The following is a 15,129-nucleotide window of genomic DNA, read 5'->3' as shown; positions in this document are numbered from 1 at the left end:
TTGACTATAGGTCCAATTTCTTTACTTTCTTTTGAGCCATGTGCTAGAGGAGACCCCAAATTTAACAGTAATCTGGGACTATTCTTCCATATGTCATCTTGATCTAATAATTTGGGATTCAAGCCCCTACTTCACTGCTCAGTTTGGAAGTGTTTTTTCTAATGCTTTCATTTACAACCCTTATGATTATGAGTTAATGTCAATTAATCAGTCTTAATTAGTTTTTCTAATAAGGTGGTATTAAAAGGCAGTTAGTATAAACTATCTCCCAAAAGTTTGTAATATAGATTTCTTTCAGTTCACACTAAATCCAGGCAAAAGTGGGCTTAAGCCTCAAAAACAAATACGGGCAAAGGGTTAACTCACAGCCCCTGGTTGCTAGAATTTTTTCTCTTTACTGAGGTCCTCATCAAGTTTCACTTGGCATCATTATGTAGCTTCTCTGCTGGACTTCTTGCAGAATCTAGAAGCTTCCTTTCTCGATGTGTCTAAGTATGTTCTTGGCCAACAAATGCAGAACCCAATCCTATTTCAAGAATTCTACTAGGTCTAAGACACCAAAGGGAAGTTAAAAAAAAACAAAAAACCTCTGCATCCTTTGAAGTTCACAAGACCTTTCTCTAAGCAGGGTGCAACAGATAACAAGACTGGCTGAAACCTGGCCATTCTCCCATCCTCAATTCCAAATTCCTTCTCTTCCTTCTCAGCATCTTTGCTGGAAGACTTCCACCTAAATTAAGGTGCCAGAAGCTTCTGTCCTCCATTCCAAACTGACTCACTGGCTTTGTTTGTTTTCAGTCTCCTCCTAGCCTGACCAAGCTCCTTAACCAATCAGAACATCCTCTGATTAATTGCTCGGATTAATTTAGACAATACTATCAGATTATTGGCTACTGTTAAGTGGGGAGGACTGACTTGCTTGACTAACTTAATCAACCCCAACCTTTACCCTTTATAACACCAGGTCCTAAAACATTGGCTTGTACATAGTAGGTGGTTAATAAGTGCTGAATTGTGAAATTTGAAGGACTTCTTTCTTTTGCCATTGTAAGTTAGCAAGATTAGGGTATATAGGTTTCAGACATTGAAGCATTAGGAAAGGAAGATTTTAAGAGAGCATTTGGTGAGTTAAAATGGCAATGGGAAGCCACTGAAATATGAAATATTTTAGTTCCTAGAATTCTAAACCTATTTCTCTTCTGCATATGTATCCATCCAGTTGTGACCTGTCTGAGATGTTCAGTGACCAGAGAGTAGGGTGACTTTTGTTCTTGAATTTATCTGCAGGATTTGCCTGCAGAAATATCCAAATTAAATGCCTAAATAGGATAAAGTGCAAATCTCTCATTGACTGCATATCAGATAGACAAGCTTCCAATCTTTAGGAAAAAATGCATAATGAGCAAAAGACTGAGAAACAGAGAAGGCAATGAAAAGAACTTTTAAAGCCAAATCATTCCATTCAGGCTATGCTGGCTATAATAGATTAGAAGCAAACAACAAAAAGCCCTTTGAGCTATCTGTTATATAGTAAGGGATTAATGATAAATACAAGGCTTCACCTGACATCATGCCTGCATGTTATATGACTCTCCTTTGCCCTTAAAACATTTGTCTCTACTAGATAACCAGGAAGCATTGTAGCACAGGGCCGAGGACTTAATGTGATCTATCACTGCCGATACTATCTAAAAGCTGAGTAATTTGGTAGAATAACAGAAGGAACATTGCTTTTGTTCCCTATTATAGACTGTAAGGGCTGTGAGTCAGTGATGTATAGTGAGAAAAGCCCTGGATTTACATCAAGAGGAACCTGGTTTAAACCCTAGTTATGTCCTTAACTACCTGTGTGACTTCCTCAGTACCACAATACCTTCAGCTGAGAAAGCACCAAAGGAATTCCATAGGGAAATGCTAACAGCTTTCTGTTAGAATAGCACTAACTGTGCCCAAGGGTCCACCATGCTGTTGTCATCCAATGAGAATAGTTTTGCCAACAAAGAACCTATCTTATTTCCTCCTCTGAAAACAAACACTGGAAATATTGGCTATATTAATCCTTTGTTTAGAATAATCATCCTCTTATGAAGTGCTTAGTTCATTGGCTTCTTTCCAGGACATTGAAGAGATTAGCCTGAATCCCAGGCCAGTTGTGTTTTATTAACATTGGAAGAAGGTGGTTGTTGAGAACAAACAGAGATTTAGTTTTATAACAAAAAATAAGCTTTGTCTTAAAGCTCAGGTGTGTTATGAAAATGTATTTCTCCTCCTTATTAAACAGAAGACATGGAAAAATTCTATTAGTGATAGCTAATTTCAATCTATCAAAATAGATATGAATTCTATGTTTCTTTCTCCACACTTAGAAATGTGAGAATTTTTTACAAGATTTTGTTAGAAGGATTCTATCTTTGTTAATAGAGAATTAAAAAAATATATTTTTTGTTTATTGCACATAAGTTACTGTACCTAAGTACCCTAAAAGGCATCTACTTATATATAATTGGGAACTGTTATGATTTTATTAATCATTAACACTTCTCAGCATCTATAGAATACTGCCTTTTATAGTATGTAGGGATGATGGTAGGGACTATGCTTGCAACCTTATTGGTATTGGGAAGTTCCAGATGAGGAAGCTCCTTCTACTAGTGCCCTCAGTGCCTTCTTAGTTTCCTAAGGCTCGAAGAAATTAAGTGATTTGTGTCACAGCCACTCCAGGTCACTCCTCATCTCTCTAGTGAAAACATGTATTAGGCATCTAGTATATGCCAGGTACTGTAAGGGTTGGGGATACAAAAAGAGGCACAAGAGAACCCGTGCCCTTGAAGAATTTACAGTCGAATGCCATTACTCACAAGTGTTCCTCCTTCCTTAATTAGAAACTCTGACATTCCCTTATTTGAAGATAACCTATTATCTCTACCCATGCCTCACCTAAACCATTTACTCTTTATTACTTTCTTAGCTCATTAAATCTTCTTTGATTTCACTTTCTTCCCTTTCTATCCTTAACCCAATAGTTATCCATTTTAATTGTTTCCTGAGTTTTACTCTTAAATAGGATACCTCTTGTCTAGCCTGATCTTCTCTTTCTGAAGCTTAGTCCTGGATTCCCACACTGTCTACCTCTTCCATCCCTCCAGAGCTTCTGAACTTCTGAAAGTATGTTTTACAATGGTGCTGAATGGATATATTTCAAATTTATGTTAAATAACTTCAACTGGAATGTAATTGCAGCCAGGCTGTCCTTTTAGTTTTCCATAAATGATTCCTTGCCTCAGGAATCTGTTCCAAATCTTCTCTTCACTCCTCAAGCTTCTCACATCTTTCACTATATCATCTCTCTCAGCTGAGGATCTTTCTCTCTTACAAAATGGAAAAAAATGCTGGCCATTCAACCTGAGCTCCATTTTCTCTAATTCATCTTAAAACTCCTTGACTCTATCTTTATTCTATCTTTCTTTCCCCCAATTTCTGACCAAAAAATATAGAGATGGTTCTTTTGCTTTCCAACACCAAACCTTTCCATATGTAAATATGATATTCTCCCCTCCCAAATTCTTGAGTAGATTGCATCTATATCTGTTAGACAACTTAAACTTAACATATCCCAAACTAAATTGATTCTATTTCCTTCAAAACATCTATTTCAAACTACCCTCCCTTCTTCCAAATTTCCCTAGTTCTGTCAATGGCACCATCACCCTTCCAGTCTCCCAAGTTCATAACCTCAGAATTATCCTGGTTTCCTCACTTTTCCTTATTCTACACATCCATTTAGGTGCCAAATAATGTCATTTCAGATCTTCTCCTTTCTCTCTCCTCACAAAGATACCATATTAGTTCAGGCTCTCATCACTTCTCATGTAGATTATTGCATCAGCCTCCTAATTAATCACATCCTTTCCTAGTGCAGGCCATCTTCTACACTGCTGCCAAAATAATTTTCCTTAAGCACAAATCTGATGATGTTATTCCTCTACTTAATCAACTCCAGTGACTTCCTATTGCCTCTAGGTTATGACAGAAACTTCAGTGATTAGTTTTGGAAGTCTTACACCTGCTGTCCCCAACCTATCTTTCTAGCCTCTTTGGACTTTATTCCCCCTCTCACGCTCTATGATTATATCTTCAAACAAGATAAAAGAGAGGCTTCTATCACTCATTTAGGCTTTTTGTTCCTGCTTACTGCAGTCATTCTAACCTCTTTACTTTAGCCCAATAATTTACCTGTAAGTGTGCACACAAACTAGAAAAATGTCACATTCTAAAGATATCACTCAGATAGCAGGGGGAATGAGCAGACGTAAAAACATTAAACAGCTTTATGGTAATCATGCACCAAAAATGATGAGCTAATTTTGCTGGTTTCTTAACAACACATAGATATTCGCTCATCTGCCAGCTAAGAGAGAAATGTATCCTAAAAGTCTCAATGCAGTTTTAAGCTTTAATAAATACAGAAATATAAATAGTTTGATCTTTTTTAAAAATCAATTCATGTATAATTATTTAAATTATTAAATTTTATCTGAAGAAATCATTTAAATTTATTTTATACTTAGTTTTCTGCATTTCTAATAATAAGTGATTAATTATAACATTCTGCTGTTAAATCTCACACATGCTCAAGTTTTTGGATGACACTTTCTCAGACCGGTTGTTTGATTGAGGAAGACCTCTTGCTTGACCACCTCAATTGCCTAATCTATCTCTAGTAGACATTTTCTTGTGGGGTCATGTAAACTGTATGTATCCATGAAAGCATTATTCTTTGGGTGGTTTTGAGGATAATATACAAATGTAATTCTTTCAGTAATTAAATAGCAACCGACATTTTTTTTAGCATTTTATTTTTTCCAATTACATGTAAAATCAATTTTGAACCCTTGTTATAATTTCGAATTCCAAATTCTCCCCATATTGTTTCCCCTCCCCCCATCATTGAGAAGGCAAGTAATTTGATAAAAGTTGAACATGTGAAACTAGGCAAGACATATCTCCCATTTTTATTGTGAAAGGAACAATCCTAGAAAAAAAGTAAAGTTTAAACAATTATTCTTTGAACTGCATTTAAACTCTATCAGGTCTTTCTCTTCAGAGGCATAGTATTTTTCATTATAAGTCCTCTGGAATTGTCTCAGATCATTGTATTGCTTAGAATAGTTAATTCATTCAACTAATCATCTTTTGATATTGCTGTGTTCCTGTGTACAATGTTTTACTGGTTCTGTTCATTTCATTTTGCTGCAGTTAATGTAATCCTTTTCAAGTTTTTTCTATAGCACAATAGTATATCACAATTATATACTACAATCTGTTCTGCCATTCCCCAGTTGGTGATCATCCCCTCAATTTCCAATAATTTATGGCCACAAATAAAAAGCTGCTACACATATTTTTGTACAGATATTTTTGTTTTTGCTTTGGGTTTGTTTTTTTTTTGTCCCTTTGGAATGCAGGAATACTCATAATATTGCTGAGTCAAAGGAGAGAGGGAAATGGCTAACGCCTCCAGCAACTTTACCAAGAAAACACCATGTGGGATCTGTTACAAGGGAATCACTTTAAAAGACTGATATATATTAATTTAAGGTCGCCAAGGAATCAGCTATGTAATTCCTAATTGAAAAACTCAAGTCAGCCGTCAGCCTTTTTTGGAGTTTAATTACAATAGGAACAAGAAAGGAATTAGAGATATATATAGAGAGAGAAAGGGGAGAGAAGGGAATAGGGCTTAAATACCCCTTCTGTTTAGGCTGGGCCAAAAGGCCCAAGCCCTTAGATAGCTGGGGCAAAGAAAAGAGATCAGTCCCTATTACTCACGTGTCCAAAATGGAGAAACAGTCTCAGAGGCCCCCACCTTCAGCTTCCTTCAGAGCAAGCTTCCCCAGAGCCCAGGAACCACACCGACCAAAAACTCAACCCCCCCCAGTCTCCAGACCCTCCTATCTTTAAGGACACCATCCAAGTTGCCTCCCCTCAGTCCTCACATCTACCAATCACTCTTCATCAATTTCCCTGTCAATGGAGGCTCTTGCTTAACCCAGGACCGCCCAGAGGTTTCTGGCTTTTGCACATGTCTGTTGAAGGTCATATTTTCAAATGATTAAATCTATACTCCTTTGCTACAGCCCTTTCTAAATCCTGTTAACTTGAGTATGGTAGAGATTGGAATAATTAAATTTTGATCTAGGCTGCAGCCCTTACTCAATCCTATTAGGACTGAATAGGGTGGAGATTTATTCCAAGTATCTCCATTGTATCAATTCTAAAATCAATCAAGACTCAAAGAAATTCCTGTTCTATGCTTAAGCATAGGTCAAAGTCCTTTCCATTGTTCAGCAAAGGGTTTCTGTCCTAAAGTAATCTTAAGAAGGGAAGAGAAGGAACCTCCCATGCCAATGGAGTTCCCATTCCAATAGACTATCAGTAAGAAATTTTCCAAGTATGAAATATCCCAATGGTGAAATTTTCAACAATTATAAGTCTAAGGAAATTTGAGGTTTACAGATCATAAAGATCAGATATGACAAAATTGAAAGGTGGAATTTATTTTGAATGATTATAGATTTGTGATGTGATTTTTTCCCTTGCTTTCTCAGTAGGTGGAGAGGAAGGAAGGAAATAGCTTGGAATTGAATTTAAAATAAAATAAAAAACACAAGCCCTTGAAAAAGTCATTTATCTTCTTAATGTGCTCTTTTCTTTTAATTACCAGTGTCATCATTACAACAGTTTTGTACCTCTCAGATGCCCTTCGTAAGAATTTCTTAAATGAAAACTTTGATTATAAGGTAAGTGGCTATTTAAATGATTGTTTTGAATTTTGAAGGTCTTATACTCAAGGAAGTTACCTGATGTTATATTTCTTCTTTTGTATGCTACTAAAATTAATATATTCTACTGCTTTTAGCTAATCTCAAATATTATATTAGCTCTAACTAAAGTTTTTCAAGGTTTTTTTTTCCTTTAACAATTTAGTCCTGCAATTAAAAACTTTTAACCTGCTTGAGTGGCCAGGTTCTGGAATCCCAGCTAGTAGGAGAAGAGATTAAAGATTCCATTCAGATCTATATATCTTAGTTGCTATGGGTTATACTGTTCGGTTATCTGCACCAAGTTTGGCATTAATATGGTACGCTCCATGCAGGCAGGGGCTACTAAAGTAGAATAAACTAACCCAGATTAGAAATGGAGCAAATCAGAGCTCCAAAGACCAGTAGTAGTAGAACTTGACACATAAGTAGCACCTGTGCATTCAGTTTCCAGAGACAGGGAAACTAAACCTTAAAACAAAACAAAACAAACAAAAAAAAAAACTTGGGAAACAAAATCCAACAGAAGGAACATAGCAACTTTCCATTAGTTTTAAGAAGTATTACCACAGGTTTCAAGGCTACTCTCTCTTGTCTTCTGAATCTTGGGAATAGAAACCTAGAATAATGTTTTTAAAGGATTCGCAATATTATTATGTTAATAGGATTTGATGAAGAAAGGTTTAAAAAAGGATGAGACCCATAACCTTTCACATTTCTTATTCAAGATGAATGAAACTTTGGTCAGAGGAGGCATACTGTCACAATTTCTTTATATTCTCAAAAGCTAGTCTGATTTGTGTAGAAGTGCATGAGAACTTAGAAAATGCAATTTTATACAAGACAAATTAGCAATAAAAGAATTGAAGAAGGAGTATAAAGGAAAGAGCATTGGTCTAAGAAGCCCTAAGTTTGAATATCATCTTCATTCCTTACCATCCATGTGACTTTAGGCAAATTATATCATCTTTCATATTTTCAGTTTCTTCAAAATATTTCAAAGGTCTAACATTTTATAATTCTGAAATATGAACACCCAGATGAGTCGAGCCACCTTCAGGTCCCCACTTAATTTCTGACACTGTGCTAAGGTTTTATTTTTCTTCCTACTTTTAGTATGTGAAATTCCATACCCAAAATATTAACCTATGGACAGTAAATATTTATGGATGTTGTAATTTTGAATATTAGCATTTTCTTTTTATCTTTATTGATATCTTTCTTTTTATATTACCTTCATTTTAGAATTGACCTCATTCATTTTCCCTAGGCATAGGGAGAAATGATATTACTTATAACAGAGATTTTTAAAGAAAGGCAATAAAAATCAGTTGGCAAAACTAACATAACAACCATGTCTGCCAGTATATGTATATTCCACTCGTATAGTCACTTACTTCTGAAGAAATGATGGGAGCTGTGTTTTCTTATCTTCTTTGAGGCCAAGCTTGGTCATTATATTTACCAAGCCAGTTGACGTTTGTATTGATCTAGTCATTATGGAATGTGACTGGAGGTTATGATAAAAAAGTAATCAAAATATTCATATTCTTCAACCCAGAGTTTCTACTGCTAAGTATATACCCTCAAAGATGTCAAAGACAAAAAGAAATATTCCAAAATGTTCATATTATCACTTATTGAAGTAGCAAAGAACTGGAATCAATTGCTTATTGATTGAGGAATGGCTAAACAAATTGCATTATATAAATATGATGAAATTTGTTGATGTTGTTCAGTTATGTTGCAATTTTTAATGATCCTCTTGACTATAACAAGCCAGTATTGTCCATAAGGTTTTCTTGGCAAATATACCAGAAGAGTTTGCCATGTCCTTCTCCAGTGAATTAAGGCAAACCGATGTTAAATGACTTGCCCAAGGCCACAGAGCTACTAAGTGTCTGAGTCTGTATTTAAACTCAAGTCTTCCTGATTCTAGGCCAAATGTTCTATTCACAGAGCTACCCAGTTACCTCATAATGAAATTACATTTGTTATTTAAAAAATAACAAATATGATAAATACATAGAAGCATGGGAATACATAATAAACCTAATAAAGACTAAAATAAGAATAACCAGGAAATTTATATGTAGTTATTACACAAAATATAAACATAAAAAATAACATAATAACAGAAATTGATGCAAAACTGTTATCACCAAACTTGGACCCTAAAAAGCAGTATGATGTGCTTACTTTTCTTTCCCAAAGCGGAGAATTATGGGTATAAAATACTACATATAATGTTTAGCTTCACCGAAGTATTGGCTCTCTTTGCTGGGTGTTTTTTTCTGTCTTATAAGATTGGTTATTTGGGAGAGAGAAGAGATATATTGGAAATTATAGGTTGTATAAAAACAAAAGGTTTCACAAAAAATTAAATAAATGACAATTTTACACTGTTCAGTTTGAGGTTTTGTTTACCTTTTTATAGTAAGTTATGTAGATTGTTTTCCTGGTTCTGCTTACTACACTCTGTATCAGTTCATGTAACTATTCTCATGCTTCTGAATGCTATCTTTTTTTTAAGACCATAAATACCATTGTATTCATGTGCCACATTTTGTTTAGCCATTCCCTAACTGATGAACATCTACTTTGTTTCTAATGCTTTGCTACCATGAAAAAGAAATGCTATGAATATTTTCATGTACCCGTGACCTTTCAGTCTTTTTTACACTTTGCAGGATATGTGTAATAGGATCCCTGGATCAAAGGGATCACTTTGTTTAACATAATTCCAAATTTCTTTCTGCAATACTCAGACTCATCAACCGTTCCAACAATAATGTCTTAAAGTAGCTGTCCAGATTGTTCAATGCCTGCAATCTTGGCTTTTTCCATCTATTATTGCCTTTTCTAATTTTCTTTGTGTGAGTTTTTTGTGGTAATTTGGTACATTCTTAATATGATTTGTTATTCTTTGTGGAATTTTTTCTTCATGTCATTTTACCACTTAAGAAAAGCAATTTCAAAATGGTATTTTTATACCATTTTCATAAGTCCATTCCAAAATTAAGTTAGAATGAATTCATCTTTCTGGAGTCTCAATTGCCTTGAAAATATTCTATAATAAATGTAATGATATATAAATAATTGGACAATTGCTACATATTAAATCAGATATAACATGAATTGTAGGTAGCATTTTCAAAAAGATATTTCAACATTTACATTCCTTATTCTTCCTTTAGATCTGGGATTCCTACTTTTACCTCGCTGTCATTTTCATAAACCAGTTGTGTTTGCAGTTGGAGATGTTCACACCTTCCAAAAAGAAAAAAGTTCTGGAAAAGTAAGTACGAATATTAGATAAAATAAAAAATATTGAGCTATTATAGAGTTTATTCTTCAAATCACAGTAAATCCATGAATGCTCTAAATGAACTCAATAGCTTTTTGTCCCTTTAAGTAGGGGTAGGGGGAATCATTGAGTTTTAGGATAAAAGTAGGATTCTTTGTCAAATATACATGAGACAAATGGCTTCTGATGTCTCTTCCAAGTCTTGTGATTCTCTGGTGAACTATGGAGGAGTAAAGTGGGAAATAAAAGAGAAAGTAAGAAGCAAATTCATCTTTAAATTTCAATGATGTTGGTTTTCTTGCATATGATACTGAATAATTTCAATGTTTCTGAAAGTTCTGAAGTTCAGAATATGACACAAATCCTTAAAAACTGTATGTGTTCATTGATTGGGAGATATGAAAATATATTGAATATATTCTAACATCAGTTTGTAGGAATATATCATCTAATTCAGAATAATTTAAGATCATAAAATTACTTCTCAGTGTTCCATTATTTCTGAGACTTTTTTAATCTCATATTTATTCATTTTTCAGATATGGTGATATGCGGGTAACCATGGGTTGTGAAATCTTCAGCATGTGGCAAAATTTAGGTATGTATAAATATATGTATAAATCATTTTCATTGTACAGATGATAAATATACCTGTAATTATATTGACACTGAAGAATGAGAAAAGGTAATATCCAAAAGACAAATTCTGGAAGAAAACAGGTGGAAGTATTCACAGAAATTCTTCAATTTGATGAGAATTACAATTAATTTTTCTGCAGTCTTTTTGGGAAAAAATTTATTAGAGGTATAACAAAGATGGAGTCTTTTGCTGTGGGGCACTAACATTCAGGTGATATGCTTCCAGCCATTAGAAATCCTCTATAACACTGTTCTTTCATTTTATAATCCTCTGCTGGTTTTGTTCCATATCATTCATCTGTCCTAGCTCTCTCATATAGCTTCTGGCCACCCCTTATCTAATGCTCGCATCACAATGTACCTGACTTCAAATTATTTATATAAAAAATCTCCTGGGATGACAATGGTGAAGTCCAGATGGGGATGGGGAGCAATAATTAATATTGATGATGATTATGAATAATAAGTAATAATAAGTAGCTAGGACCTTAGGTTTGCAAGCTACTTTACATGTTACTAATTTAATATTTACAGCAGCCTTTGGATATGGTATTATTATGCTCTTTTTTTCAAGCAAGGAAATTGAGGCTAAGAAAGGTTAAGTGACTTGCCCAAGGTCACACAGTTGGCAAGTGTCATAGGTAGGATTCAAATCCAGGTCTTTTAGATTCCAAGTCCAGCACTCACTCAACTGAGATAGTCTCCCTGTATTTTAATGTAGCTTTCCTCAACACAGTTTGATCCTGCTTGCCCTAGGCAGTAACCATGTAAGTAGTAACATACAGAGTTCTCTGCCATTCTAGAGTCTCTATGTCTCCATCAACCTAATATAATAATTTAGAGCATTTCTCACCATGAAATAGTATATCCTAAATTTCAAGACTTTTCTTAAGGGCCATCTTTGAATCACAATCAAAATTTCTGATTGCTGGAATACCTAGATAGGTCCTGGAAAATACAATCATTTTTATATTTTTATAATTAACTGAAAATAAATACAAAATCACAAGTTGTTCCAAGAAAATAAGTCCTTTATTTCTGTTGATTTTCTAACCTGTATAACTGCTAGGTTTCTATTAGGACCCTGAATTGAAGCTACAAACTTGATATAGTTTGAACCTCATAAAATATAAACTTGGAGCATCATTATTCTGGAAAACATTAATGCATTGAGCCACGACCTAAAGGATATTACAAAATGATTTTAAATATCTACAGTTGCTAAGAGACTGTTATTTCATTTTGTTTAATCTTCCACACCAGATAGGGCATATTATTTCTGAAATTGATGATACAGACCTGGCCACACTAGAAAAAATAGTATTCAGAAGAGTAATTGTTTTAGAATTTCATTGGCATTAGATTTTCTTCTCTAGACACTTATAACTAATTAAATTTGATCACTATTTTCAGTTATGTATATTTATTTTAAAAATCTAATTTTTTCTCATTTGATTCCTGTGGTTTGTTAAAGTAGCTATCTCTTTAAATTAGATGTATGAAAAATTGAGTGTTTTCTCTATTAGCTTTTTTTTTCTTCAAGAATATGTTACAGAGTCACATTTAGGCATATTTCTGCTTATGAAGTAATAGGTACCAACCAACCCAAGAGTTTTAAATATCACTCTTATGTGAGAGTGTAGGATATGACAATGGGGACTGTATTTCATAATGGTGTATATATTGGTATCCCTTGCATTAGTGGACTCCCTTATTTTTTCTTTCTCCCTATACATAGTAATAATATTTCATCACAAAGAATTATTCAGTGAAACTGGGATGTTCTATAGATTCCACAGTTTGGGTAATTCTAGATTTTTTCAGTAATTATTCAATTCAACAAATCCATGAACCTTGTCAAGAGTTGTCCTGAAAAACTGAGAAAAGTCTCCCTCTTCCCTGTCCAATATTCTCCTGATTATTGTCTCTTGATTAGAATGTAAGCTCCTAGAGGACAGGGAATGCCTTTGTTTTTTTATATTAGGATTTCTATCACTTAGCACAGTGCTTAAAGAGTAATGACTAGTAAATGCTTTATCCTGCATCTATTCATTAATTCCTTCTAGAGGTATGATAATCAAGAAACTAGGGAATCTGTATGTATTCAATCATCTGCTCTAAAAATTTATGGTATTTTCTTATCCTTTTTATGCCTTCCATTAGAGAATATATTTCAATGAAATGATGACCATGAGTTCTGCACAGCTAAAATGTTGAACTGGTTGTGGGTAGAACCATGCTGAATCTGACTCATGGTTTGATGTTCCCAGACCTTGAGTAAAGAGATATTTTCCAGTAAAAGCATATGTCACCATGAGTACTTGTCAGTAGTGCCAGCTTTATACATCTGTGAAACAGCTTCCAAAGTAGTCAGACAAAATCTTAGGGCAGTCTATGGAATAAGTTTTACTTCATTGCCATTTGTTTTCTGAAGCTAAATTACTGCAGCTCAACACTTATGCCAAAGAGGACTCAGAGGTTCCTGGCACTAGAAAAAGAGTGAATGCTAGTGTAGCTTTGTGGTTTTCTTTTTCTTTTTCTTTTTTTTGAAAATTTTATTTAATTAGTCAATTTATAACATTATTCCTTGGTTACAAGAATCATATTCTTTCCTTCCCTACCCCCACCCTTTCCCGTAGCCAACACCCAATTCCACTGGGTTTTATATGTGTAATTGATCAAAACTTATTTCCATGTCATTGATATTTGCACTAGGATGAACATTTAGGGTCCATGTCCCCAATCATATCCCCCTTGACCCATGTAATCAAGCAGTTGTTTTTCTTCGGTGTTTCTACTCACACAGTTTTTCCTCTGAATGTGGATAGTGTTTTTTCTCATAGATCCCTCCAGGTTGTTCAGGGTCACTGCATTGCCACTAATGGAGAAGTCCTTTACATTCGATTGTACCTCAGTATATCAGTCTCTGTATACAAAGTTCTCCTGGTTCTGCTCCTTTCACTCTGCATCACTCCTGGAGGTTATTCCAGTCTCCATGGAATTCCTCCACTTTATTATTCCTTTGAGCACAATAGTATTTCATCACCAACACATACCACAATTTGTTCAGTCATTCCCCAGTTGAAGGGCATTCCCTCATTTTCTAATTTTTTGCCACCACAAAGAGTGCAGCTATGAATATTTTTGTACAAGTTTTTTTTTTCCTTATCTCTTTTGGGTATAAACCCAACCATGCTATGGCTGGATCAAAGGGCAGACAGTCATTTAAAGCCCTTTCGGCATAGTTCCAAATTGTCTTCCAGAATGATTGGATCAATTCACAACTCCACTAGCAGTGCATTAATGTCCCAACTTTGCCACATCCCCTCCTGCATTCATTACTTTCCAATGCTAACCAATCTTCTAGGTGTGAGATGATACTTCGGAGTTGTTTTGATTTGCATCTCTCTGATTATAAGAGATTTAGAACACTTTTTCATGTACTTATTAATATTTTTGATTTCTTTATCTGAAAATTGCCTATTCATGTACCTTGCCCATTTATCAACTGGGGAATGGCTTGATTTTTTATTCAATTGATTTAGCTCTTTATAAATGAGTAATTAGACACTTGTCTGAGGTTTTTGTTATGAAGATTTATTCCTCAATATGTTTCTTCCCTTCTAATTTTGGTTTCATTGGTTTTGTTTGTACAAAACCTTTTTAATTTAATGTAATCAAAATTATTTATTTTACATTTTGTGATTTTTTTCTGACTTGCTTGGTCTTAAAATCTTTCCTTTCCCAAAGATCTGATATGTATGCTATTCTGTGTTCACCCAATTTGCTTATAGTTTCCTTCTTTATATTCAAGTCATTCACCCATTCTGAGTTTATCTTGGTGTAGGATGTGAGATGTTGATCCAAACCCAATCCCTCCCACATACTTTATTCCAATTTTCCCAGGAGTTTTTATCAAATAGTGGATTATTGTCCCAAAAGCTGGGATCTTTGAGCTTATCATAGACTGTCTTGCTGAGGTCACTTACCCCAAGTCTATTCTACTGATCCTCTTTTCTGTCTCTTACCCAGTACCATATTGTTCTGATGACCACTGCATTATAGTCTAACTTGAGATCTGGTACTGCAAGGCCACCTTCCTTCACATTTGTTTTTTCATTATTTCCCTGGGTATCCTTGATCTTTTTTCTACAAATGAACTTTGTTATGCTTTTTTTTTTCTAATTCAGTTTACTAGTTTGATGGGTTTGGCACAAAATAAGTAAATTAGTTTGGGTAGGATTGTCATTTTGATTATGTTAGCTCATCCTACCCATGAGCAATCAATGTTTTTCCAATTGTTTAGATCTAGTTTTAATTGTGTGGAGAGTGTTTTGTAGTTGTGTTCATATAGTTGCTGTG

General features: G+C 34.5%; 1 protein-coding gene across 9 annotated transcripts in view; it reads left to right on the top strand.

Moving 5' to 3' along the window:
• The window catches only part of DOCK4 (dedicator of cytokinesis 4), a 553,335-nt gene that overhangs the window by 442,635 nt on the left and 95,571 nt on the right, over nucleotides 1-15,129 (top strand). For all 9 annotated transcript variants that reach the window (XM_007504147.3, XM_056799554.1, XM_001366207.5 and 6 more), the window contains 3 exons: nucleotides 6,725-6,800; nucleotides 10,019-10,119; nucleotides 10,668-10,726. In XM_007504147.3, the coding sequence (XP_007504209.1) occupies nucleotides 6,725-6,800; nucleotides 10,019-10,119; nucleotides 10,668-10,726 (236 nt within the window). The remainder of the gene's footprint in view (nucleotides 1-6,724; nucleotides 6,801-10,018; nucleotides 10,120-10,667; nucleotides 10,727-15,129) is intronic.

Source organism: Monodelphis domestica, chromosome 5, assembly GCF_027887165.1.
Source record: "Monodelphis domestica isolate mMonDom1 chromosome 5, mMonDom1.pri, whole genome shotgun sequence".
Lineage (NCBI taxonomy): Eukaryota > Metazoa > Chordata > Mammalia > Didelphimorphia > Didelphidae > Monodelphis > Monodelphis domestica.
The sequence above is the reverse complement of the archived record's forward strand: the minus strand, read 5'-3'. Positions and strand labels throughout refer to the sequence as shown.